This window comes from Candoia aspera, chromosome 1 (assembly GCF_035149785.1).
Source record: "Candoia aspera isolate rCanAsp1 chromosome 1, rCanAsp1.hap2, whole genome shotgun sequence".
Lineage (NCBI taxonomy): Eukaryota > Metazoa > Chordata > Lepidosauria > Squamata > Boidae > Candoia > Candoia aspera.
Window position 1 is genome coordinate 293756050 of NC_086153.1, and position 24203 is coordinate 293780252.

General features: G+C 36.5%; 1 protein-coding gene across 3 annotated transcripts in view; it reads left to right on the top strand.

Moving 5' to 3' along the window:
• MIPOL1 (mirror-image polydactyly 1) overlaps nt 1-24203 on the top strand; it is a 201554-nt gene that overhangs the window by 135288 nt on the left and 42063 nt on the right. For all 3 annotated transcript variants that reach the window (XM_063290062.1, XM_063290061.1, XM_063290063.1), the window contains exon 9: nt 13832-13926. In XM_063290062.1, the coding sequence (XP_063146132.1) occupies nt 13832-13926 (95 nt within the window). The remainder of the gene's footprint in view (nt 1-13831; nt 13927-24203) is intronic.

Here is a 24203-nt window from a genome sequence, read left to right on the forward strand (position 1 = left end):
TAGCTTCCAGCAATAAGATTTTATTAAAATGTTCCTATTCTGACTTCAAACATCCTACAAAACTTCCTATGCCATATATATGTCCTAGTACCATTTTGAATTATATTTAGTGAAATATCTGTATTTTAGAAAAGAGGGAAAGATGAGAGAGGAAAGTAGAGAGACTGACAGCATTGATGAGATTCACACCCCTTTAAACTGTTGAAGACCCCCACTGGACTTCTGCAGTGCAAATGCCAGATTATATATAGTTACAAGCAGTGCAAAGTACTGTATATTTCAAGAATGGGCCTCAGTACTCTTCATCTTTATGTGCGTATCTATACATTTTATCTCAAAAGCCTGAGGAGTATAACTTATGTGCTTGCACCTTGAGGAGTTTTTATTTTAGTAGCCAGAAATCTATCATTTTAAAATATTTAACCTTGCATTGAACAGATATTTTCCACCTCATATTTGTCTAAGCCAGATTTATTCAAGCAGTAACTAGTGGTCAGAGTTATCCTGATTATTGCCCAAAGTACTGGTGTCCATTTTGTGATCTCTGCTGTCCTCCCAGCTCAAAATAATGCGTGAAGAAATATGTATGTTGTTTTGATTTCATGGGTCTGAGCTGAACACCAGTTGTTAGGCTCCAGAAGAATTCATGGGCTAAAATATATATCCTAATCAATATATTTTATCCTCGAAATTGCGCACTTCTGAATAACTATTGCCCCTTATTTTGTGCATCTTCTTGCCCAACACCTGTCTGCATCACAACTGTTTAAAGCAATAACTGCTTATGTAATGATCAGAGTAGAAGACTCTGGTATCACTCTTTGCCAAACTAGACTTCATGTGCAAAAGGAGAGTTCAGATGCACTGTAAATTAACTGATCCAGTTATTTTGACCACAAATTCTAAGTTTCTATTTGTTTTTAATGGCCCTCAGTAATCAAGATATTATGATGAAAAGATACATTGCTCAGAAGTGTCAGAAGTTTTTTTTTTAAATTGAATTTAGCCTAGCTTAGAGCAGAGGAACTTCTTGGTCATGTTTTGACCTTTTATGGAACCATTTGTATTAACCCATTCTTATGAAATTAGATTTATTTTATATAAAATATTTTATAGAGCCTTAATAGATATTATTGATAAATTCACATATGCTAACATCATTTTTTCTTTAAAAGGTGTCTGGAAAGAAATAGTTTTATGATGTTATACTATATCTAAAAAAGAACCTCAAAATGCATATGTTTAAATAGCAATTAAATATGAGATTTAAACTTGAACAGAGTGTTAACCATCACTGTTTGTGGACCTTATATGGACTGTATATGTTTGATTTCTGATTTTTTGCTTGCTGTCTAATTCCCTTAGTTGTCTGTCTTAATTAATAGGTATCTGATTATTGTCAAGCTTAAAAGTTGTCTGAACAGGCTTTTTATAGTAATTTTGCCTGAGATGGAAGAAAGGACATGAAAGTGAATGCCTTAATCCTTGTTTTCAATAAGACAATGTCTTTAAGTATGGACTAATTAGTTGACAGATTTAAGTTCTTTTAGAGTAGTCCTTTATTGGACTGCTTATAAAAAATAAAATTCTATTTTCTTTCTTTTTCTTTTTTTCCCAAACAAATGTTCTAGAATGATATTCTTTGTCTATCAACTTTCAGTCAGACATCACTTGTTTCCATTTTGGACATATGACAAAAATCTGCCTCAAAAATAAATAATTTAGACAAAATAGTGGAAACAAAACATTAAGAATATGAATACTTATCAATTTCTCCAGTTCTTTATTTTGTGGCATATTGTGTAATATAGTTTCCAAGAGTTGCAAATTCATTTTGTTTTACAACAGATTTTTTTAAAAAGCCCTCATAATGTCAAATCATAATCAAATCAAGTTGCAGAAACTCCTCAAAATTATGATAGGCAGAAATGCTGGTAACACACCAACCAGTTTAAGGCGTTCTTAGTTTATGTATTTTTGCAGTGAAAATAAAACAAAATGTTGTATCTTTTACTGGATTCTTAGGAATTCATAAAAGTCTGTCAACAATCAAGAAACATGGGATTCTTCGTTCAGATTTCATAAACTGATTTATTTGAATCCTGCTTCAGTGTTATTCAATAAAAAGGTTAGATTTTCTATTTTAGATACCACATTTTTCTGATCTAGCACAATCGTATCTAGAACAGCCTTGGTTCACAGTTGATCCATGTACATCCTATTTAGCTAAACTGTACCAGCAAACAATATTTAGGTTGAATAACTGCTACAGCCACTTAAGAAGGTCTTCTGGCACAAATATTTAAGGCGGAGGGGGGGGGAATGGAATCTTACCTTTAAACTGAAAACATATAAAGTAACTATATTTTAGTTACTGAAACTCACAGATAGAAGCATTATGACATTTATCACCTGTATTATTAATAGGAGATAATTACTGCAAAACAGCTGGCTGTTGGTTTTAGTGAGCATCAATTGTTCTCCTTTCCCAGCTGTGGGATAATAAGGACAGTCAACACATCTGTTTCAACAGCTGGTAATTAACAAAAGCCTAATTGCCACAACTCTTTTAACATCCAGTCTGTGAAAAGAGTAAAGGGGGAATATTATTGACTTTGTATTCTGTACTTTTCTTTTTTTTTCCCTTTCGTTTCCTTCTATTCTTTCTTCCTTTTACTTTGAACACCACAGCCTTTGTCTGATGAACTGAATGGCAGGAGAACACAATATGGTAATCCAGAGCTTAGGATTTTCAGATCTTTGTTGGTGTTTCTTATTGCAACATTTCTTTGCTAAATTGCAAGAGCAAGTAGATTAAAAGAATTTTGTGGAGTTTAGTACAATACCCAGAATCAGCAGCATTGTGTCCCATATCAAATGATGAGTGGAAGTTGCTGACCACTCACTTATGTAACTTGTATATATTTGTATCCTCTTCCCCAAATAAAGTGAAAAATCCTGAGGAACTAGTCATGTGAATAATTTCACTGGCTCTCCCAAGCAATTTATTGCAGTACCATCATGTAAAATAATTATATTGAATATAGAATCCCCCATATAAACTAAATCCCCCCATACAAGGGTTTTTAGGGAATTGGCAGTACCTGGGCCAAGCTTTTTGGCTATCGAGTCTAGCTTACATTGTACTCAAACTGGGAAGCCAAAGTCTTACAGAAACTTTAGAAATTTTGGATGGAAATGCATGGAAGAAAGAAAACTAACCATCCATGTGTTGCCATCTAAAACTGATTTCTTCTAATTATTTTCCAAGTGAATATTACTTTCCACTTGGAGCTTTGCATACTAGTCTGACACTATCTTGGCTAGTTTGGCTATGAAGGCTACAGAGCTATATCTGCCCAGATCTCTACAACATGAGAACAGGTCTAGTAAGAAATGTCAGGCAGGCAGGTCAGAAATCCAGACTAGGACTGTGAAAGTGAAAACGCAAAAGATGGAACTATTTAGCAGAAGCTGACTGGATCAGCTCAACACCCAGATGAGAGACTGCATTGTGGGAGCATTTTGTCAGCCACTTTAAATTTCAACTTGAATAAAAGTGAGACTGGGAGAATTATTTGAATAATTTGTCATGAATATTTCTATTTACTTGAACAGGTTATTTGTTGTATCATAGCTTTCTAGTGTATTTATTCCATATTAGTTTTTAATCATTTTAAACAGGACATGGATATAAGGCTTAACTACAACTGCTACAGTTGCATGTTTTAAATATCAATTGTTTTTAATTCATTCTATTTTTATGTATTTTAATCATTTTTTAAATTTGTACCTCACTCAGATGCTTACAATGAAATGTCTTATAAAAATGAAAGGTAAAATAAGCATATGTCTTTAAATGTTTGCTAATATATATTTAGACATTGTTCAAGTTAACGAGCTCTACTTGGGGTGCCATACCAAAGGTCCTTAAAACAACAGCATTAGCTCTTTGCTACTCGGCAGGCGAATATGGAAGTTTGGTATAAATCAGCACGTGCTGGGAAAGTAGACATTGCTTTGAATGAAACTAGCAGAAGTATTACCGGATGTCTGAAACCTACCTCTCTAGATAAGATCTACCACCTAGCTGGCATTGCCCTGCCTGCTGTCTGTAGAGAAGCAGCAGCATAGAGAGAGAGGCTTAAATCATCAATATCCAAACAACACCCTCTGTATGGCCTATAACCAGCTCCTCAGAGATTAAAATCCAGGAAAAGTTTCCTTAGGTCGATGGAAGATTTCGATGAAAAAAAAAGTAGAGTGGACCTATGGAACACTACAAAGAACCAACACTGGATGGAACCAACAGAGGAGCTGGCACCTGGGTTTGGTGAAAGTTGGGAAGTACGGAAATTGCTGAACAGACTGCACACGGGCATATCAAGATCCAGAGATACTCTGAACAAATGGGGCTATCCGGTGGCCTCTGTCCTTTGTGACTGTGGAGACATGCAGACAACACATATGTACACTTGTCCTTTGAGCCCTGATCAATGCACATTTGAGGACCTCATGACAGCGCAACAGAATGCAATTAATGTTGCCAGTTTCTGGGCAAGATCTATATTTTAACTTTTATATTTTATATTTTAAATTCTGTGTTTTACAGTGCCTTATTTTAATTGTGATGCTTCTGACATGAATAAAAAAAATCAGTCATTTCCTACAGCAAACTCAGTGGCTAATAGAATACACTGAAAGTTAATGTGATATAGATTATTAGTTTTCTTTTTTTTTATCAACTTGGTATAATAATACTTTCCATTTACTAATATTGCAGTTAAATCTAATAAATTATATTTATTGCTTCTTTTCCTTCTCCTTTCTTTTTTCCTTCCTTTCTCTTTTACCAAAAATAGTGTCATTCTACGGTACTCAAAATTACTTGATTAAACTTGCTTCAATAACATTTCAGTTGGCAAATATCACTGTACAGTCAGTTCCCAATGTTGATTATGTTGAAAGCTATGGAGGAAATAGTACCGAAGTGCTCACTGTTCACTGAATGTTGATTGCCTAACTTTAAAAACGTTTCTGGCATGACAAGTTTGCTTCAGCAGGTGTTCAGGTGCTAAACTGTAAGGTAGTCACAGTGACAGCAGATGAAATACTTTGAACAAACAAAAGCAAAACTATTGGCAAAGACTCCAACAACACAATGGCATTGGCATGTAGGCAAAGGTTTGCAGTTCAGTTTTAAAAGACAGGTTTATACTAAGGTTATCATATCTGGATTGCAAAAATCCAGATGACCACTAGATGGCAGCAAAAACCTGTAGAAACCTCTAACTGCAGCCCAGATGTGGTAGTTCATAAATGGGAGTTTGGCCTATGGTTAATGAAATTAGTTCATCAGTATCTTTTTCAAGATCACAACAAAAACGGTAAAAGCATATAAATGTACTACAACAAATTTTAGCAATAAATGCTCTCAACATCTGTCACCATATTTCTTCTGAATTCTACAGAAAAATATCTGTTGGTTTTAATGGGATAGAATTTTACAGCTTAAGATGGAGAGTTGAGAACAATCCTTTTCATCTATTGTATTCATTATACATCTTGCCCTTCTACTAACAGTCCAAGAAACTAGCAAAATCAATACGGTACAAAACAGTTATATTAAATAAACACAATCCTTGAGAATAAGTATAAGTGCCTTTTGATAAGCTACAAACATGTGTACATACTCAGCATGCTATTCCCTTTTGGGATAAATTATATAAAATGCAGAAAAAGAGTGAGGAGTAGTGGGCAAGAAAAAAAAGGGAGGGAGAGGGGGAAAAGTAAATCTAAATAAAACTGGTTTACATCAACAGCATTCACTATACCTTTTGATATCTTCCTGTCCTTGTAAACCATCCTTGTTTCCATCACATCCATATGCCACTCCATACATTGCCTTTTGCTGTTTAGGATCTAATCAACTCCAACCACTTTCTCAGACTTCCCATTTTTCTTAACCCTTAATATAGTTGCCTTGCCATTCAGTGCTTATTCATTCTCTTTATAAAATCAAAGCACCTCAACCTACTTTTTTCATAGTGGTCACTAATTTTTGTATTCAATCTACATTCAGCAAAAATACATTCTTGACCTATCTCTTCTTCCTTAACTACGCATATTTAAGTATGCAATTCCCACTGCATTTAACAGTTATTTTTCTCTTGATATACCCAACTCTCACCTCCATACAGTGAAGTGGGAAGAAAGGTGGTGTCATATAAAGCCATTTTCACTTATTTTTATAACATTAATTCTTTGTAGCAGGCCACATGCTACCCACTAAATTTTACAAGCATTTGTGCATCTTAGCCATTTATTTATTTATTTATTATTCAAATTTTGTTGCTGCCCATCTCCCCCAAAAGAGGGACTCTCTACTCATTTTCTTTAGCTATGTAAATTCATCTATTTGTTCTTGTTTTTCACCATTTATGTACAATTTGCAATTGATCATTCAATTGTCAAACCCAACAACTTTGGTCTTTGGTACATTCATTTTCAGATTCATACTCCTTATCGCATCATGCAAGCAACGTAAAATTAGGTACAAATCATTCAAGTTCTCAGTCCATAATACAGCATCATCTGCATATTCCAAACAGTACCCATAAAGTGGCAAAATTTGTCTCTGGGATTATGATTATTAAAAAAAAATAATTTTAACAGCGATAAAGATATATCTGCAGGCTTACATTTCACATCGCCACCATTGCCTATATTCCAAGCTTGGAGTTTTCTTTTTCTATTTCAGTGTTTGCAGTTATGTGTTCTTTTTCTCTTCCACATCAACTTCCATCCTATCATGGCACCAGTATAATGTGAAAAGCCTTCCAGTGGTAGTGCCACCTTGTCCACTGTTACCTCTCACCTCTCAAAAAACCAGGACAGCTCCTGTTGTAAGAAGCTGGAAGCTAGGCTGTAAAAGCTGTTGGTCTGACTTGCTTATACATCATGTTCTCCAGAGAAAACAAATATCTACGTGAATGCATAAATGTCCAATAAAAACAAGCTTTTCAACTTTTGTGGCTTTCTGACTACCTAAGATATATGAACGCCTTCTTTTCTGAGATCAGCATGGGAAATTCACACTTCCCTTTCTTCATGGCTAAGACCAAAAGCAAGTAGGCTGTAGCAGCAGCAGCACAACTTGCTCACTCACCTGGATGGAATTCCTTGCCATTTTTGGCTACCAAACGTACAAAGCTGGGATAAGTGCCTTGTAATGAAAGCAATGTCAGAAGATATCCTTTCTATATAAAAAGTCTGAGATAGAGTGTCATTTTCAAATCAAGCATAATATAGGTGATTTTTAATCTCCACTAAGAATGCCTAACAGATTCCATGACTAAAAAGTGTAATGTTGAAAGGGGCACTAATTTCCTTTGAAGCTGAAGCTTATTTATTTTCTTCCTGAAGCTAGCATGACATAATAGCTAATGAGAACTAAAAGTTTTCCTGATTCAAATATCACTTTAATCATAAGCCCATTCAGTTCTATATTAGAAGCCCATATCCCGGTTTTCTAGTGCTGTAGTGTCACCCTGTTTCTGGCTATATCATCACCCTTATGATGATGGCTATCAAAGCAACAGCATCAAGGTGGAAAAATTGCACAGCAGACTCTTCCCTCTTCCAAATAAGCACAAAACCAAAAGGAGACTAGTTCTATCCACCTATGTCTCTATTTTCAGTACGGAAATCAAAGCTGCAGATACTTTATGAAATCTTCATTCTTGATGTCTAGAAGAAAAGAGATTATGGGAACAAAGCAGTTTTCAAACACTGCTATAAAGAAGATGGAAAGCAATAGTTATTTACTGCAGTGAGAGGGTGAAAGACAGCAGAGTTTTGAGTAAGTATTCTAAATGAAACATTAAACAAAGGTTTCTAACAGAAAGATTAAGTGATAGAAACTTGTCAATGGACTTTTTAAAGAAGGCCACAGATAAGCGATTGTCAGGGATTTTTGACATATAATGATTTCTGTTTTAGTGCAGGAGAACTGTACTGGATAATCCTTGAAATTCTTTCCAGCACTGCAATTCTAGGTAAACAATACTGCCCTTTAGCTTTCCTAAAATACCATATTCAGTAAAACATCTCTCACTAAATTGCTCTACAATACAGTTACACTACAAAATTCTTTTAGTTACCAGAGGCATCATTATCTCACTTCAAAATTATTGTTCAAACAATTTAAAATAATATGTATCCCATACAAACACTCTTTCATTGCATGAGCGGGGAGCTCTTGCATACTTCTAACCCTGCAGGCCACGATATAGCCTTTGCTTTCCAACTCAAATTCAATATTTCTATGAAAATAGCACACAGATACCTTGGGATCTGCTGTAGGTCCATTTGCAGCTCCTTTCTTTCTTTCTTTCTTGATTGATTGATTGATTGATTTGATTTGATTTTTGTCCCACTTTATTGTTTTTATAAATAACTCAAGGCAGTGAACATACCTAGTACTCCTCCTTCCTCCTATTTTCCCCACAGCAGCAACCCTGTGAGGTGAGTTGGGCTGAGAGAGAGTGACTGGCCCAAGGCCACCCAGCCGGCTTTCATGCCTAAGGCAGGACTAGAACTCACAGACTCCTGGTTTCTAGCCCAGCACCTTAACCACTAGACCAATATTTCCATGCAATCTGCCTCTGGTATGACCAAGTCAACCAAGATCTGATTCATGATTGGTTCATTAGTAGAGAGAAGGTAACCTAGATAGAAATGTAGGTAGTCTGTGGAGCATTTTAATTCCAAAATGTCCTGATACGTTGCTTTTAACATGGCAAAATCAGCTATGCTGCATCAAACCAAAAGATGTCTGTACTTGCATTTGGTTTCACAATGGCTAAACAGATGCCTATAGGAAGCCCCAAGGGCATGAGTACTATAGCTTGCATCCTGTCCTGTTCCCCCCAAAGTCATTTTGAACTCTGAAGGTCACATTGAACCTGACATGGCCCTGCATCTTTTGCTGTGGTGATCAGTGCAAAAAATTAGTTCTGTCTTGTCTGAAATGTCCTTCTATACTTTAACCCCATCGTCATTCTGTGGCTTATAACCTGCCTACCCAGTTCCCTGCATGTATTGTTTGTTTAAAAAATTGTTTTTCATTTTGGTTTTAATGTCATTGAGTGGATACTCGCAGCTCAAAATCTCTTTTTGCATCCCTGTGTGGTGAAAATTTACATTCTTCTTTTGGTTTTCTTGTTCAGATAACATTCCCATTTCCCGAAGGGAGCTTTCCACTCTGTAATAGCGTCTTTGAAAAAGGAGCATTAACCATGCAAGTAACCATAGATTTGATGTTAACTTTCATGATCTCAGTATGCATTCTTGTTGAGTTTCAATTATGGTGGTTTTGAATCATTGTTGAGTAGTCTCTAAAAATTTAGTTCTCTCAACTTTCCAGCTTAACTTCCTTTCAACTCCTCATTTTATAGAAATTTTCTCATTTGAAATAATTTTAAAAACTCTTGGCAATTTTTCATTTACTATAAATTAAACATGATAGTGTTGTGGTCACTGTTTCTAATTAGCTCAGTGGTATTCAATCTCACACTACATTCTGAGCTCTATATAATATTAGGTCTTGGGTCACCCCTCTTTTATTTATTTATTCAATTTGGATGCCACCCAACTCCAACGGACTCTGGGTGGCTCACAGTAGAGTAACATTCCATCACCAGCTGTTCTAAGGCAGAATTATAAAAATGTTATTACTTCATCATGACCAGGATATACTTGTATCCAGTACGTGTAAGAGTAGCTGTAGTTTCCCATAACTATGACCTCTGGAGATTTCCTGATTTATTTATTTCTTAAGATTACAGTAAAGTATTTTTGTAAGGGTATGTCCCAAATAACAAAGTATTTTGGACCTTGGTATTATAATCCATACAATCTGTGTAAAGAAATCAGTCTCTTCTGAAGTTTCTTCTTTGTCCTACACTATGACCTCTTAGATGTATAGAAAAGCACTGTCCCCAAGTCTTTCTTAAAGCATTTAGATGGAGAGAATATTATATCCTTTTGATTGTCTCCATTCCATCCTGTTCAGCACTAGGGCAGGAATGTATAACAGTCACTATGTGGTCAGTATGAGGACCACATTGGCTTTCGCACAGCTACACTCCAAAATGGGTGGGGCCAGGACACATTTTGTATTTCTTATTATCTTATTGCTTACATTTGTATGTATTTTGTTACATCAATGTTGTAATATTTTTAACATTTTTTTAAAAAAAACTGCAGTGGTTTTAAAAAGGCTGGAGAAAGAGGGGAAAGCAGTAGAAGAGAACAGAGTGGGAAAGCTGAGAAAGGTCAAATGAGGGAAACAGGGAATACAGCAGGAGGTCCACAAGGATGTACAACTGTATCAGGCCAAGGCAGAGCAATAATTTTATAGACAAGGCAGAAAAGGCAAAAAATAGCATGTGTATAAGCTCATGGCCCTGGCCAATGGCAAGACAAAGAGATATATATGCTTGCCTAATTTGACTATCACTCTCTTTGGGGCCTTGCTCCCATCTACTTTCCTATGTCCAAGCTTTGCTGGTTCCCTTTTGAGTTTGAGCAGGAATGTTGCATTAGTTGAGATGATTTGCAGTTTTTGCCTATGTTGCACTATTGCTAACAAGGGCAGTGCCAGCTCAAGCGTATATGGTACCCCTAGGCCACATTGACTGATGGTGCCACTGCCCACTGATACAAAGTTTTGCATTTGTAAAATTATTTGGAAGGAGGGGTGGAGTTGGCACCCACTCAGCTTTGGAGCTCTAGACCAATGCCTAAACTGGTCCTGAATCAGGGGAATACTTTTAATGTTGTTAATTAGGTTAACTTGATCATGTGAACCTACTTGGCCAAAGTAGAAGGTATGGGAAAGGTGGGCATCCTGAGCTACTTTTATGATGATAGACTGCTACTCAGAGTTATGGAGGCTATGAAGATATATAATTCTTCTGGACTGACTCAAGAAAGGCTCCCATGTACTTACAGAGATATGGATGTGGGTAGGTTTACCCTGAAAAATAAAATGATTTCTCACTGATACTTTTGTTATCCATAATAAAAGTCACCCTTATTCAACCAACCTAGTTCATCATGTATTTGCTCTGTTTCTGCTTGCATTTATAGTAATAAATACAATATCACTTGATATTTCATTTATTATACCTAACCTAATGTATTTTCCCCTTTTATGGTACGATCTCCTTTTTCCAGTGTAATATTGGTTGAAAGTTATTACTTTCACAGTTACTGCTATTAGATAGCTAAGCTATTGTATGTTTATTGTATAGGGTGAAGATTATTGCTTCTTTTGAATGTTGAAAAAACTTCTGTATAAACTGATAAGGTTTAAAGAAATGTAAATGTGTACTGTAGTCCCTTAAAAACAGTGAGTGACATGTTTATGTCTTAGCTTTGTGCATGATGGAAACATTCTTTGTAGTGGTTACTGCTTGTGCATCTCAACTGAGATCCTCTGAGGATCCCTACTCAGACTATTCATCTCACTTTTTAACTAAAATCAGGATCCTACACTGCTAATATATTTGTATATAAACTTATGAAAAGAGCTGTATGTGTAGCCATTTTTCTCAGCCCATAGAAAGTAGTAATTCCAAATTCTAAAACCTTTTTAGTCAAATGAGTGTTGAAATGGTCTTTCCACTGATATTATTAAGATGCCATATTCTCACACATAGATTATTTAGAAATTGTCATCTGATAAATTCCATTATATTTTGCCCTGAATCTAGTCCTCTAGTATAGTTGACTTGTATCTAAGTTCCACCAATTCAGACTGGAATTAAGGTGCTCACAAAAATGAATTGAAACAAATCCTTCACCTTGAAAAATGTGAAAGAAAAGAGTTCTGGCTTGTCCTGTTTTCTAACATCTAGTTTTCTGTATATTCCCTAGATTCAGGGAAGCATTCATATTTATTCTGCAATGATAGAAGCGAGAGAACAGGTTGACCACTTTGATATGGTCTGGACTTCTCTCACTAATAGCATATGCCTAACTCATAGCTTGGAATGCTTCTTCTTGTTTGTTTCAGTCAATGTTCCACTCCTTTGCTCTATGTTGAGAAGACCACTACAAGCTTAGTATTTTTCCTCCTCCTTTATCTTTCTCTATGCGTACTCCCTTCAGTCCATTTACCCCAATTCCTTTCTCTCTTCTGTTGCTATAATCTCAGAACGATTCTTCTGAAGTAATGCCAGGTCAGTAAGTGTATAAATTGAAAGAGAGTCAGAACCTATGTCTCCTAACCTTTATCCTAAAATGGTATCAGGTGTGATACCTCTCTAAAGAATCTTGCTGGTAATCTCTTGTTGAGAGGGAGTGTCTGCTACAAACATTTCCTTCCAGTCTACCCTTTCAATGGCACTTCACAGTACACTGAAAATTATCAGGGATGTTAATTAGTGGCCTCTTGGAACAACCCACCTACTTTGATTCAGGTGTGCTTTACCCAATATTTAAGAACATTGTTTACCAATGGCACAGTATAATTACAGAAAATAGTTTGGTTTGGTTAACGTTTTTATGTTTTGTATGTTTGGTTTACAAGTCTAGAAGCAGCATCAGGTTCAAACTTTAAGCAGCTCAGCCTATGAATAGAATTTTAACTGCTGAATGCCAGGAATCAAGATTTGCCTGTTGGAACTATGGAAGACTGTTTGAACTGTGTCACTGAAACTCATCAATAAAGGAACTAGGGATGGGAAGCTGGTGCCACTGCATTTAAAATGAACGTTCTATTACACATACATCCCCCATCCCCCAAACCTGCTTTATAGCTGTATCTAATCATCTGTACCTCAATGTATTCTGTATTATAAATAGATGTTGTGAGCTTGAACAAAATAAAAAGGATCTAATGCTGAAGGGAGAGAGAATCATAATGCTCTGGCTGTAATAATTTTTTTCTAGTAATTCATAATATTTATATACTGCCCTCCCAGCTAGACCAGCTAACTATAATAAGTTACAGTTAGACCTGCCTTTGAAAAGAGTTTGGAAACTTTAACCAGTACAAAATGGAGCTGCCTTAATATTGATGGAGCTGATAGCTCCTAGAGGTGCTACATTAATTTTCAAATCTGACTCTTGGTTGGTATCTGAGTCTGCTGCAGATAGCCTTCAAAGGCCAGATCAGTGCCAGATACTTGACAGTTTGCCTTCTCTCATTTGTATTTAACTGTAAATTAAGCTCTTTCTCAGAGGAACTGATCCATTTGCACAGTTCATTTTAAGTATAGCGAAGGGTTGCATGTGATAGGAACTTCTCAGGAATAACACCAATCCTATGGAATGCCTGCCCTGGCCATCTCCCTCGGCATCTAAGCACTTTGGTCAGGTTGGGGAATTCTACAAAAATTTGGATCTACATGGATTTCTGGTCAATGTGTCAACTTTGTCAACTTTCTAAAATGAGAACATACACAAACTCAAAATTACTGTAACGCTAGAATTTGATTATGTACAACCTCTAGATTGTTGAACAGAACCAGTGAGAAAGATCTGTTATTTCATGTCCTATTCACAAGTTTCTTAGAGGCATGTGGCTGATCACTGCTGGAATCAAGATGCTGGAGTAGAACACACCTTCTTATGCTTGACTCCAAAGCATAATTACCTAACATTCAAATGTACCATAGTTACATTTATTTCTCAGAAAACCTCCGTAAGATTACTCTGTTTACTGCTGAAATGAAACACAATGCCATCTATTGTAAAACAGTACTTTTTTCCATTGTTTAAAATAATATGCCTTTTCTGTTCTATTTCTGTCCTTTTGTAGGAAAAGTTGTTTGCTATGCAACAAGAGAGAGAAGCTGCTGTTCATCAGTATAAAAATCTAGAAGAAGAGCTCCAGACTCTTCGTATTTATTACAGGTAATACCATTTCTATTATTGTAATTGTAGAAAAATAATGCAATATTATTCCTAAAGATTACAAATATGCAAAGCAAAAATGATCTAATATTCCAGAATTCCAGTCCACATGCATTTTTTCCTGTTGATATTTCAGCCTGACAGAGTCCTAGCAACAAACCATTCCCATGCATTGTCCTTTGGCTTGAAACCTACATGGCTTGAAACCTATACACCTTCTAAGCCTTACTGTATTTCGAATGCCAGTGAACAAGTGTCAAAGAGCAGGAGGCATTTCTAATGTGACATAATTTATTGGATTGGAGATTAGGTTCCAGGAGACTCTGGTTTGCAGATCTGAAGTTCCAGATTGCCAGTGTCAGTCAGCATCAGCACTGTTGTTTGAGATACCGATACAGAAGATTCAAGTATCTTCTCCTTTTCAGTATTCAAATTCTGTCTGCTTCTGTCTGCTGCTTAAGGTTAGGACCATGACAAAAATGAGAAAGATTTTTGCATTTTCTTATCTGGAAAACTTTTTGCAAAAGCACAAAAAGCCACTGAAGTTTCATCCCACAGTTACAGTGGGAATGTACAGCTTGCTTCTGAAGAAATAGTTAGAAATGCTAATTCAATCAATGATGGGTCTCTTGGATGTTAGGTTTTAGCCTTACTGAACTTGTATATGCTTGCCATTGCCCTTTTAATATGTGTAGAAGGGGCAATGAAGAAACAGTTGGCAATGTGGCTTGTTATCCATTCCAATTCTAACCTTTGTCTGTTTTGCTGGGATATTTGCTGAGACTCTGCTTGACCTAAACATTTCTAAGTAATATGGAATATATTAACAACAGCTAAGTTTTTATTCACCATCTAATGGCATAATTCCAAATCTCTAACAATTAAGGATAGGCTTCCAAAGAGATGGCATCTTGCCTTGACGGCAAGTTTGTTTGTAAGAGGCTCAATTAATATCTTGGTTTACAGGCAAGCAAATTAAATTGTAAACAATATGATAGGTATCATTCATTAATTATAAAAATGAAGATTACAAGATGGACATTGACATAAACCATAACCATAAACCATTCTTTATTGTGGCTTAAATCTATTTATAGATTTCAAAAAGTGCTTATTTAAATTTTTTGGCATGTTAATAGAATAAAAAAAAAACCATAGATTTGAAAGGGCCCACTTAAGCCACTTAGTCCAACTCTCAGCTCAGTACAGGAGTATGAATTATAATCTATATGACAGATGGCTGTTCAACCTCTTCTTGAATACACCGAGTGATTCTGATGTTTTGCTGCTCTTACTGTAATGAACTTTTCCATGACTCAAGTGGAATTTGCCTCCCTGTAATACAAGCCCATGATTTCAGGTTCTATCCTTTGGGACAATAAATAACAGGTCTTGGCCTTTCTGTATGTGACATCCCTTAAGCTATAGCTTTGAGCCCTGTTTGCACATACTGTACAGATGTATGGGACAGCTTTCTCAGCCCAATTTGGCACCAGCAGAAATTACTTTGGGGCAGCTGCCAGGGACACAACACCATTACTGCCTACCTTAGGACCTCTTTTTCAAAAAAGCAAAACAAAAAAAGGTGTGGGGAGGTGTGGTGTTCATGCAGCTGGGTCAGTGAACTGTTCTTTAAATTGCCTTCATTATTTCAGAATGGCAGCACTGGCATTCTGGGTGATGATTAAGGTACCCATTCAACTCTTAACAGAGTGCTCTTGCTGTTTCTATTAGAATAATGATTCAGAGCAGAGGTTCTCAGTCTATTTATTCATTAATCACTTAAATTGTTGTGGTAGGCTTCACCAAACCCTAATTAAAATATATTATATACATCAAAGCTTTAAATATACAGCTCATCTCTTAATACTTTTCAAAAGTATATTTTTTGAAATTATATAATAAAAATTCATGAGCTTGATTAATTTGAGAAGTCTTTTACAGTTTTAGGGAAAACGCAGTAAATTGTGCCAATATCATATTATAGAAAGCACAAATTAAGACAGGCATTATTAATTTGTTCTGTAATCCAGCCCTAGTCAAAATGGCTTCAAAGCCACCAATAGACAAATCAAGAAGCTGAAGTACAGATATATTCTTCACTCTCTCTGCCCACTAACCAAATGGAGCTTGCTACCACGAAGAACAGTTTGAGAATTCGTGACAGAAAATTCAAGAAATTTGAATTTGATTCTTCTTTTTAAAAAAAAATTCTAAAAAATTAATGAAATCTATGTCATGTAAGAAGGGAAGAAATGGGATAGAGAAGCGCAAAAAGGAATCTATTTCGATTCTGTGAAAAAAAAATGATTTTTAATTAAGTTTATTCTTTACATTGTGACTTGGAAAAAGTTTCATTAGCCTGATTCAATAATGGAGAACTAATTCTAAAACAATACTTTGCATAACTGTCATAAATTATAGTATTGCCAGTTAAAATACTCTGACTTTCTAACTGCTGTATTCTCTTGGCAATGATTAATGCAAATCATAAAAACTGGATATGCAGGTAAATTATAATCCATTTTCCTGTCAAAGGAAACACATGAAATAGACCAAAAAAACATGGGAATATTACTAAAATAATAATGTACATTATAGGGGGGTTTTTTAAATGCTTAATTTGCAAAGATTGTGGAATTATTATTTCTATTTGAGCTATCCAAAGCCTTTGAAAGAGGTGCTTTGCAATGCCCAGGAGCATGTAAGAAACACCTCTTTTTGGATTTTTAAAGCAGCCATGTCTTTTGCAAGGCTCATGCAGTTGCTTTGGAAGCTGTTCTGTGTGCATGTGGAGACATCAGGGGCAGCTTTGCCTTAACAATGGTTTAATAATTCATTGCTTTAACATATTGGTACTTCAACAAGTTGAAAATAGGTGCTTGTACGTGCCCTCCTTCTTTCAAAGACTTTGCACTCCTGTGTCTGTTGACATCAGCCCCTCTACTTATACTGGCCATGAAGTCATTTCCACAGGAAGGCTAAAACAACTCTGAGGTTGGCTGTAAGAACAGAATCTGATCTGGCTGTACCTCTCCCTGCTTCTTATAGTTCAGTGAATTAGGAAGGTGTCTATCTGAGCTGCTTCTGAATGTTATTTGGGCATTCTGGACTTTAAAAAAGATTTAGCCGTTGGGACCAACAGCTGCCTAAGTCTCAGCAGGTTGTTTATTTAGTCTACCAGCCAATTCCTCAGACCTCACCCAGTCTCCCATGCTATGCCCTTTTTCTTTACAATCCAATTGATGCAGTCACAGAAAAGACCTGTTCACAGACTTCTTGACTACTTGATTTGTGAAGGAAAAATGTCATGTCTTACTACTAGCCCTTGGGGAGGAATTAAGCTACAGAGTTGACACCTACATTTATTATATTTATACTCTCATCTTTCTACTCATGTAAGTATTAAAGTAGCAAACAACAACAAACCAGAATTCAGATAGATAGATAGATAGATAGATAGATAGATAGATAGATAGATAGATAGATAGATTTTAAAATTAATATTAAATTAATTATTAAAATTCTGAGGAAGCAAGTGCATTTTTATAGTTCTCTAAAACACTGAAAGAATGAGAGCCAAAGATTGTCAGAGTGTGCTGGAAGGTGTTTGGCCTGAGAGATCAGAAAAATCACACACCAGGCATTTCTATAAAAATAAATATATTTACAGAAAGCACAAACACATATTTACAAGCTGTGTATTCAAATGTGCTCAGAGAGGACTGGGAAGAGAGGCTGTGTAGAAAGGAACTGAAACTAGTAACAAGCCCAGGCAAGCTGCCCTCCAGGCAAATCAGGAGCTTTCAACACCCAAACTGAGGACAATTAATTTCGACCTCTTCACCCTGCTGATACTTAAGAAAGTACTCAATTACCATGGTAACCTAGTGGCTTGGTCCATGCAAAAACAAAGAGATGCCAACAAAGATAACACTTAAGGAAGGGTGTTTCATTCCTGGATGTGCCAGATACATGTGCTTCTGACAAGAATGTACTCAAAAGGACTTCTCCTGCAGCGCTTACCAGCAGAAGTTGCAGCCCCAGGTTGTGGAATGCACTACCCCAGAGTCTGATCTGGCCCCTTCCTTCTTGTCATTTAGGAAGGCGATTAAAATAATTTTGTTCCACCATGATTTTGATCTAAGATTATTGTTTTTGTGTGACACATATTATGGGGTAGTAGGTTTTCTGCTATAACATGTTTGAGCTTTAATTAAGTTATTTTTATATCTGCACTATTACCACATTGTTGTACAAGTCCCTGAGTCTACATTTTTGATCAGGTTACAAAACCTATAAATGTACTATATAAATAAGTAAATAAATTGAGAAGTATTCCTTCATTTAAACAGATTAGAATCCTGTCCAGGCAGGTTCTAAGATTGTATTTATGGATGCTCTGCTGGGCCATGCAGATCTGTATCATAGCAACTTCCACTACCATCTGCCCAATCCCATTTTGAACAGGTAATTCAGGAAGGCAATTATTAGTGTATTCAACTGAACATGGTTCCAGGCCTCCCTGTGATCAGGTACCATGATATCATCCATAGGATACCTGATTGGAGGGGGCACGGGGTCTGCCATATTGAACTGAACACACTTCATTTATTTGTTACTACAAAATTTATATCCTACCCTCATTCACAAGACTCTGGGTGGTTCATAGTCTTGGAAATTTGACAATCTAGCAGAAGCCAAAGATGCCAATGAGCTATTGAAGTGATCAGACTATAGCAAAGGACTGATCATAATGTCCTCCATATCCAGATCACATGCCCTTTGCTCAGAGGAAAAGACCACATCCAACTTGTAGCCACCTATATGAGTAGTGCCAGATAACAGCTGGGACAAGCCTGTGGTTACTATGGAGGCTGTGAATTCCTGAATCTTTTCAGATCCCACCTGCAGAGCATGGAGATTGAAGTCCCCCAGGAGTAGTAGCCAGGAAGAATCCTACACTAACCCTGTGACAAGATCCAAGAGCTCAGGAAGGAATATTGCTGGGCAGCAAAATGGGCAATCAACCAAGTGTCCCTCATTTGTCTCTACAGCTTAACCTATGCCAGTCACCTGTGGAGTCAGGCACTTAATCAGCACCAAACTCTCATGAAGGATCATTGACACCCCATCCTTGGCCTAGAAACTAAAGTAGCCAAAACCCTGAAGGACAGATCTCCAATATGGGGAACTTACCCATCCTTGTCCAACCAGGGGGGCATGCAGATCTAGAAAATTTGCACACACTGAAATGAAGCCTGCCAATATGGTTATTTAGTACTGTGCTGTTTACTCTATCTATCTATCTATCTATCTATCTATCTATCTATCTATCTATCTATCTATCATCTATTTATCTATCATCTATCTATTTATCTTCATACCATTTTGGAGATCTCTTTGTAGTATAAAGATGAGAATTGCTTACTGCAAAAACATACATAGTTTTTTTTTAAAAGTACTACTCCTAATAGAAATGGTATCTGGACTTGACAGTCTCATTTTATGCTTTAGATTGCTCCACAAAAGACCCATCAAATTTATACAAGGTGGGAGGCTAAAGGCTGGGAAGGAATAATCTTTTTCTCCTTTGCCATTAAGAGGAGGTCTTTGTTTAACTACTCTCGCTGTGGGACACAATGTGATATGTCTCCATTTATTCTGTTCATATGAAAGAACTTAACCCAGCGCAACTTGATACAGCACAATTGAAATGGTGCAAAGAAAAAATAAGGTAATGCTAGGTGTGTTCTTAATACTTTATTATTTTAAAAATCAGTGCCTGTTTACGATGCCCTTTTATGTATTTTAATCTTAGGAAGTTTCTGGTGATGTTAAAAAAAAAAGACTGGGAAGTTCTTAACTATCAGTTATTCTGTTCATTTACTAATGTGCATGCATTAAATTCTAAGTAATACTAAATTCTAAGTATATAAAATTCACATTAAACTAAGCAACTAGTTGTTGTATGGCTGCAAAAAGAGATAGAAAAATTGAAGACTTATTTTCCTCCTGACCACAGCAGACAAGAAGTGTTTTTATTACAACAGGCTTTTCAGTGTTTGTTTTTCTGTTGGTTAAGTTAGAAGTAGAAATTCCAAAAAGAACATGGGGTCCCCAAGTCTGTGTTTCCCTTGTACTTGTTACTGCAGAGATTGGAGGTGACTTGCTGAGGAGAATCAGCAGGAAGAAGTATAACACTTCCCATGTCTATTGATTTTCCCTTCCAAATGTCTCCCAATACAGCTTTTACCCCTCCTCCTCAACCCCAGCTGGACTCTAAAATCTCAGAGTTTAGCCTTGAAGGAAAATTATGCTAGGTGGGGGAAGAGAATGGGTAGCCATTGGAAGAGTTATAAAGCCCCTCCTTCCATCTTTCCTTTCCAACAAGTGTCTGAATTTCCACTATCTTTGTATGACTACATTGTGCCTATTGGCTTTATTAAGTTGCTCTTGTAGTTGTTTGATGTATTACGTCTATCATAGTATTTAAGTAGGAAACAACAACAATAGTAACTGCACTTTTCTAAGAGTAGTTCACAGTGAACTCAATGAATCTTATATCTGAGTAGACGTGCATATGATTGTGTTAGAAGACAACTTGATTCCACCAGACAGTTGAGATTTCAGTTTCTTTCAACCCTAGCCAACATGAACAAGTCATGGGATTGTGATCCAAAGCATCTGGAGGACACCAATTTGCTTACTGTTGAGCAGGGGCATCTGCAGGGGGACAGGGGTGTCAAAAAAGTCAGGTTGGCATCTGTGACCACACAATTGAATCTCTGCCATGTTTTTACATGCATCACATGCCAAACACATAAACACATAAAAAGAGCTCATAGAATCACAGCCACAATCTTGACTTTTTTGATCCTCCATGTGGCTGCTCCTGCACATCAGCAGAGTATGATTTAAGTTTAGTTGTTCAAGAGGTAGATAAAAAGTCCCATGCTGGGTAAGAACTTTAATTTTTAGTTGTACTCCACAATTCCCCAAATTAGGAAGCAATCATCTGTGCTACTATACTTCACTGAAATCTATTATCTTGATAGAGATACCAGTAGTTAGATATCCAGCCAATATAAGAAATCTATTGCCATCAAATTGTATATACATATACGTACACACATACACAGATACACACTAATGGAATAATATTTTTATTTTGTTTTATTCTATGTATTATTTTATTCTGTGTTGGATTTTTTTTTTTAAACCACCTGATTTCCTCAAAGGGTTTTCCAAGAGTATTTTCAACCCATTATAACCAAGGAATAAGGTGGAATTGACATTGAAATTTCTCAGTTTTGACTAATTATTTGTTTGTACAATTGTAAAATCTTACCCACCTTTAAGTAACTTTCTCTTAGTGCCTTCAGAGAAACCTAGAACTTAACTTGACATTCCAATCCCAGTCCTATTTATCTAGTACACTTCTGTCCTGTCTCTCCTGCATCAAGGAATTCAAGGCAGCATCCCCAAAGCTTGTCACCTATCTGGACAGTGCTTAGCTTCATCAAGCTAATTTGTCTTTAGCTGTGCCCCAGACTCATTTGTTTTGATTCATTTAATTAGATCATGCTTTTCTGTCCAGAAGGCACTAACCATTCTACTGGCTTGATTCTTGACAAAAGAAAGATCAAGTCTAAAAAGTAGAATCAGGACCAATATTTTCTCTTAAATTAGAGTACAGCAGCAATATTGATCAGATGAGGCTCATGTCTCTCCCACGACACTTTTTTGAAAAAGAGGTATGCAGCCCTGAGGTCCCAGGACTGCCCAGAGCTTGCCAAAGCCTTGTGTGTGACTCCCAGAGCCTCTCCAAAAGTGGCTGCCCAATGATACATTTTTAACATGACAAAAGGGAGAAAATATTAAATACATGAGAAATAATTAAATAAAATTTAGCTTTTGTCCTAGTCCTGTTTATTTTGTGGAGGTACAGCCCCCAACCTCATGTTCAAAGATCAAGGCCATTCACTGGCCAAAAGATGATTGCCCACTTGGCCATGAAATGTCCATCAACTAGTTTGGTGGTGAATATGGAAACTCCTCAGGCACACTCAGAGAGTATTGCATTTCTTTTTAATTTGAATGAATGAATGAATGAGTGTGTGTGTGTGTGTATGTATGTGTGTGTGTATATATATATATATATACATATACATACATACATACATACTTAATTCAGTCATGGAGAATCCTTCCATCTTGCCATCCAAACTTCGTTCCTCAGTTGCCCAGGCATCAGTCTTTTCCTCTGGCCAGTGCTGAGAGAGGATGTGCCTGGGCCAGGACATGGCCTCCCCAAAGGATTTGCATGACTTTGTTAAGGCCATGCAGCTTCAGGAAGAGAAAGGAAGTGAGGCTGATGCATGCTTGTGTAAATGAATGTATGAAAATGAAGGCAGGAGCATAAGCAGCAGAGGGCTGCTCACTGCTGACTTGTGCAGCACCTTCATTCCAACAATGGCCAGCCAATGTGAAAACATTCCACACTCAATTTAAAATGCTTTTAATCAACCCTGACTCTTGAATGACAGTCATAGCACCTTTCCTCGAGGTGCTTAACTGACATGAAATTTGGAATTGCCTCTTACATGTTGTTACAGGAGTGTGATCATTCTGTGAATTCTGCTGCCCCCAAAATAAGATTGTTGGCTATTTTAGTTATAAATGGGGAATCTGTTGCTGTTGTGAAGTTGAAAGAAATTTAGATTTGTTCATATTGGCTTTATGTTGAATCAGAAAAAGCTGCTTTAAATTCTTCAGCAAATTCTTTGGGAGGATAATAGCAAGAAAGAAGAGCAGGGTTTAGAAGCAGACCAATGTGGAATCACAATAGGATGCCCACTGTTACAAGACAGAAGGTAACAATAGTATCACAAAAGCTAATCTATGTTTATCCAATAGTGGTATTAAAACGAATGATGTTGTAGATAATACAAGTCATCTTATCAGGTCTTTAGGTTTCCAGGGCGCAGTTCTCTGACCCCAGGTTATTACTGAATGACCTCTCTAAGGTTGCCCCACCACCACATACACAAACACATGGTTTTGACAATTTTAGCTACATATTTTTTAGAAAAGAAAGCATTTGGTTTCTATACATCTTAATAGTAGGAAGAAATACAGTGACGGTATGATTGAAGAAGTAGCAGAAATAATTTTTGAAGAAGATTTACATGCACATTTCATGCTAACTCCTATCTAGCTGACTGTTTTGTAAGCTTTTTGTCACATGTGGTGTAGCTTGTTTGTGAACTAAGTTCCAAATGTATTCTTAAACTGTAAAAGTTCAATTCCTTACAGAAGCAAAAGGGTTAAATTACCTCACATTGTAAACCAAAACTGAAATAATTTGGTCCTGTTGTTGTATTTTAAAATGCGATCTAAATAGGAAAAGAAAAAGGGAACTAGAGGCCTGTTTTTTCCTTCCAGTGCTGGACAGTTCACATCTTCCATGGCAGGGCAGCAACATTATGGATGTTCATCCCAGCAGATTATTTTTTTAATACCCCTCTCCAAAGAAAAGCGATGGGAGGAGAAAATGGCATTATTGAGGGGCCTAATCCCAGAATATTGTGGAGGAACCTGCAACCCCATGAGCTTAGCATGAGCAAGATCATTTCTGGCATTTTATTTCCATGTAGGAATTGTTGGGGCTTCTATTACAAATCTCACTTTCTCATCATTGGAAGTTTTGTTTGAGCAGTTCAAACTGATAACGCCCAAACAAGTTAAGGCAATGGTTTTTATTTCCACTGAAATCAGCTGGATATGTTTCAATTTAAGAGTTACTAAAACACTGTATTAATCTTAATGAATAATAGCAGAAATGGATTATGGAAGATTAAATGATGAACCTGTTGATATCAAGTTGGCTATTAGAATTGCAGGCATGCAAGCTGTTTGGTAGGTTGTGTTTTCTGCAGATCAAAATGATAATATAAATGGAAAGTTCTAACAGTTTTACAATAACCCATTGGCATTATACTTCTCTATATTTGTCTTGTTTGTTTATATACAATAATCCCAAGTAACACCCAAAGTGGGTGGGAATCGATAGGTACAGAGTTCTGGAAAAAGTGTTTATTATTTCTTTATTTACACAATTTATAAGGCCCAAAAACCACTCTGGGTAGTATGCAAGGATTAAAAACAAGAATAACAGTTTAACATGCTGGCTGGGGAATTCTGGGAGTTGAAGTCCACACATCTTAAAGTTGCCAATGTTGCGAAACACTTGTTTAACAAAACCTTAACATCCA